Source organism: Cryptomeria japonica, chromosome 4 (assembly GCF_030272615.1).
Source record: "Cryptomeria japonica chromosome 4, Sugi_1.0, whole genome shotgun sequence".
In the NCBI taxonomy this organism is placed as follows: domain Eukaryota; kingdom Viridiplantae; phylum Streptophyta; class Pinopsida; order Cupressales; family Cupressaceae; genus Cryptomeria; species Cryptomeria japonica.
Window position 1 is genome coordinate 770,728,701 of NC_081408.1, and position 4,734 is coordinate 770,733,434.

The 4,734-nt window shown below is 35.5% G+C and overlaps 1 protein-coding gene across 1 annotated transcript; it reads right to left on the reverse strand.

Moving 5' to 3' along the window:
• Positions 1 to 2,552: 2,552 nt before the first annotated feature.
• Positions 2,553 to 3,941, reverse strand: LOC131033463 (putative UPF0481 protein At3g02645). The gene has a single exon (XM_057964705.2). The coding sequence runs from the start codon at positions 3,939 to 3,941 to the stop codon at positions 2,553 to 2,555; it is 1,389 nt and encodes a 462-aa protein (XP_057820688.2).
• Between the last annotated feature and the right edge of the window lie 793 nt (positions 3,942 to 4,734).

Here is a 4,734-nt window from a genome sequence, read left to right on the forward strand (position 1 = left end):
TCAATTTCTCTTTGCTTCTACCTTTTTAGCTTTGTCTACATTGCTTTGTGATAATTCGTCAATATCTTTCACTTGACAAAACTAGCCAAAAATTACATTTGATCATTTTTATCTATTCTTCATCATAATGAAATAAAATTATTTATTGATCAGATGCTATTCCAAATTGACAAGATACTAAATATATAAATTACATTCAGCATAATCATTGTACACAAAATCCAAACAAATAAGCAATTACTACTCTACTTAAACACTATTTATTTCAAATTTATTATATATTATTCTTAAAACTTTAATATGAAATCTATAAAATTAATTTAAATTAAAAAAAATGTTAAAAATACTATAATGATAGATGACTTTTCTAACTCTTTCATTAAAAAAATATTTTATAAATCACTTAAACTAAATATGAAATGTATTTATAATTTATAATCAAATAAATAAATTAGATGACAAAGTGTTCCCTAAGGAAGTTCTCTTGCCATTAAATTATTATTTTCTTAAAAGAATTTAAAAAACAATTAAACAAATACCAAAACGTGGGTCCTCAGTGGACAGTCCGCCATGGTGTGCGGAATTTTGACCAATAAAATGTATTGTATTATTTTATTCTCCATATGCTTGAATTATATGGCACAACGTAGCACAGTGGATGACCAACATATTAGTCAAACTATCATATAAAATTATGGATATGGAAACTCTAATGTAAATCGGTTGGTTGAGTTGTTGGACAACCACCGACACAGGTTCAAACTTCGTCTCAGTCCAAAGAGCCACTTTACCTAGCCGTGTTAGGTGGGGTCTATGGGTTTAGCGTGCGGCCCAGAGGATTAAGTCTACTTTGTTTGGACTGACTTGGTAAAGGGTCATAAGTGAGTCGTGGGGACACCTTTGAGATATCAAAAAATAAAATAAAAATAATGGATGAAAGTTTATTAGATCATTGCAAGATGATTATAAAAAAATGTGTCATCTGATTATAAGTGATTAAATACCATAAATGGTCATCCATACAACTTTAACATGATATCACTTGTATACCAGTTATTCTTCACACTTTTTTTAGACTGTAGGAATTGGGTAGCTTTTCTATAAACTGCAACGTGTTGGGTAAACTTTTTAAGGTTACTAGTGATGTTGTGTGGAGACTAAATCTCATGTCCTTGTGCATAGAAAGTTCTCAAAAATTGAGCCAAACCCCAACCCAATAAGGCACTATTCTCCATACTTTTAAAAGTTTTCGTCATGGGAAATTTCTTTGTAAGTGTGGTAAGTTTTTCATAAGTGTTTGAATTTAAATTACATCTTCTACAACCCGCACATAGTACACGACTCTAATAATAATTTAACTATTAGATTTTTTATATGTTGATTGTATTAGTACCATATATAAGCATTGTATTAGACTTTCTAAAATTAGGAAAATCTATTCTTGGATGAGAAATTGAAGAAGATGCAACAAGAACAAGAGTTGTAGTGCTTCGGATCTACTTTCTAGACTATTATATTTTTAAAAAATGGTGTAAAATAAGACATTTAAAAATGGGGATTACACAAGGTGGTCCCTTTTTTATTAGAAAAATATAATCTGACATCTGGTGTGCTCCCCCCAAAATGTGAACTTTTTTTTAATATTTCAAAATTGCTCTCGTGAAAATTAGTTAACACCTTTTAATTTATGCCCAAATTTTTTGCTAATTTTTTAATAAATATATATTTTTTACTAAGCTTCGACTAGTCATAGATTCAAAGTAATGTGCAACCCTAATGGAGAGCATGCTTGAAAATGTGTGAATTTTTTTTACAATTTGGAAAAACATGTCTTTGGGTATTCAAATAACTGTCCAATCCTAAGACAAATCCAACCCGAAGGATCGGAAATTGCCAATACATATACAAACGTGTGCATGGTATGGTGTGCTTGTAATATGGCCTAATATTGGTGAGAATGCAAACATGTTTTAAAGAATAATTTTGTCCAACTGCACATATTTTTTCTCAATCATTTGACCTCAAACTCTATATTTTTCCTTCCTTATGTATTCTAAACTATCTTTAATGTGTATATATTCACAGGTGAGAGTGATTTTAGATATCTAATATTCATAATATTAGATAATCCACTTACATAATATTCACCCTGCTTCCTATTCACATTGTAAGGTATTGTAAAAAAAACATACACAATTTTTTACAATCCAATTTATTGAAACCTCAATCTACAAACAATTTTTTTCCTCATAGAAATGAATTCTAATTTTACATTTCCAATCTTAATAATAATACACTAGACAAGATACAAGTTTTCTTTCCGTCTTTAAAAAAACTCTACAACTAACACAAAAATGTTGAACAATTGAACAATCTTCACTTTATAGTTCTTCTTCAAATCAATCTTGTTGTAACAATAGTACAATCTTCACATTATAGTGCTCCTTCAAATCGATCTTGTCTAGATACCTTATTTTTGTTATGCCTCCCTAGAACCCTAACAATAGTTTGAAGTCAAAGAATTTTAAAATATTGCTTTAATCGCTAGAATTTCACGAACCCCTGTAGAAGCCATACATGGACGCGAGGGTTTGAACAAACGTGAAGAGAAAAATAAAAGTTGCAGCGAACAAAGATACTATGGTACGCCAGCGCCTTGTAAAATGGTTGACAAAAAACTCGAGTAATCCCGTCTTCCATTTGCTCCTGTAACACTCAATTATCTCTTTCTTCACAGCCATGAGCGGTTCAAGAGAAGATATGGCCATTCCCTTACACAGATTCTCCCACAACTCAGCCACCTTTGCATCATTTCCCACGTAGATATAAAACACCCCTGCCATCCTCAGTGTAGTCCCGTCTTGCTCCGAGTATATCAAACTATCCATCAAACCCACATAGCAAGACACAACCTGCAACTCCGACGGAAGAAACGCCTCCATGGCCATCAGATTTCTCAAAACAGTTTCAGTATTTTCAGATATCATTATGATGGGAAGGTACAGAGTAGAGGCTTCCCTATCAAATCTCAGAGCCATGCCACCGTCTCCCGTGTAGGGGCGAATGTGTACTCCTGCTTTGCTTAACATCGATACGGAGGGCAAAACGTGATTACAGAGATTATTCCGGGTCTGTACAATAGGCAGAGATGAACTCCGGCCTCCGGAAAAGAAAGAGAGGATTAAACCATGCAAGAAACCCAAGAAATGTTCCCGACCAATGAAGGGGGAATCGAGTTCAAATCGTGAAATCTGCAGGTATTTGAACGGGAAAAACGAAGCAGCGGCGTTTAAGAGCAAGTCGAACAGCTTGGCCTTCGCTTCTTTTTCAGATCTGCCCTCCAGTTGTAACATCTTGTTCAGGACAAGCAGGGGAATTTGATTTTCCAACTTCACGATGTCCCCCAGTACTGCGAATCCGACCGACTTAACTCTACTCTCGTCGAAAAGAGGTTCGAAATATGTACCGCCAGAAGAATCGGATTGATCTTTGCCTGCGAGAGTCCTGAGAAGCTCTAAAAGAAAGGAAGCGTCTAAAAGCATCATCCACGCTAGAGTTTCAGAGTCGCAGTTGATGATTTTCTGGTAGTTACCTCTGATTTGGCCGTCCATTGTCTTAATCTCTGCGACCACGGAATAAATGTCTGTTTTTCCATGGAGGCGCTTGGTGATTCTTTGAACAGCGCGCTGCTTCTGGTCGACCATGTCGGAGAAATCTATAATGCAATGGAAGCAGGGCCCAATGGAGACCACCTGAGGAAGATAAGCATCGGGCTTCTGGTCCACGAGGATTTTGGGGACGGTGAAGATACAGACGGTTGAAGGGCGGGCAATGGTTTGGTTGGCTTGAATGCCCTGTTTTATTTGAATCAGCCATTCGCCCTCTCGCCTTTTGCTCTCATCTCCATCCAACTCCAATTCTTTCAACTTTGATCGATCCATAACGTCTCAAAATGGTATACTTGACTTCGAAAACAACCCTTTTATGTCTGCAAAATCAAAATCCCAAGCTTAGTTGACCGGAAATTAGTGGTACTTTCCAGACCAAACTGCACCATTCAATCTTTCAAGCTACCTATTGAGATTTTTTGTATCTGCAAAGTCAGAACCCCAAGCTTAGTTGACCGGAAATTGGCAGTCTCTTCCAGACCAAAATACAGGCTTCAATCTCTTTTCCAGTATTTTTCGGGCCTTTCACGTTGCGTATTCATACCAGACCAAAATAAAGGATTCAATATCGTTTCCATTTTTCTTTTGGGTCTTTTATGTTGCGTATTCATTCCGAAATGTGGGTCCTCAGTGGACAGTCGCTCCGCTGGCCATGGTGCGTTGGCGGAATTTTGAGCAGTGAAATGTATGTATCGTTTTTCCTGGATATGCTTGAAACTATGGCACGACGTAGCACGTCGACGACTAAGCTATTAGTCAAAGTATCATATAAAATTAAGCATCGTGCCGAGGTGCAATGATTAAAATGTATTTATACATTTCTATATTTTCTTTCTTTAATGTCTCTATTCATACATCATTTCCTAAGTGTATAAAAGACGCGTTGATTCTTTTAATTGATAATGTTACACCTCTCTTATGATACAGTTATGGTTTTCTTTCTTGCAAAATAATTTTGTGGTAAAAATATGAGTAGGTGTGGGTTCCATTAGTTAGTTGGATTCATATTTCTAATCTTTTATTTAACAAGCATCAAGAAGCAACACAATGTTATGAGTGACAACTT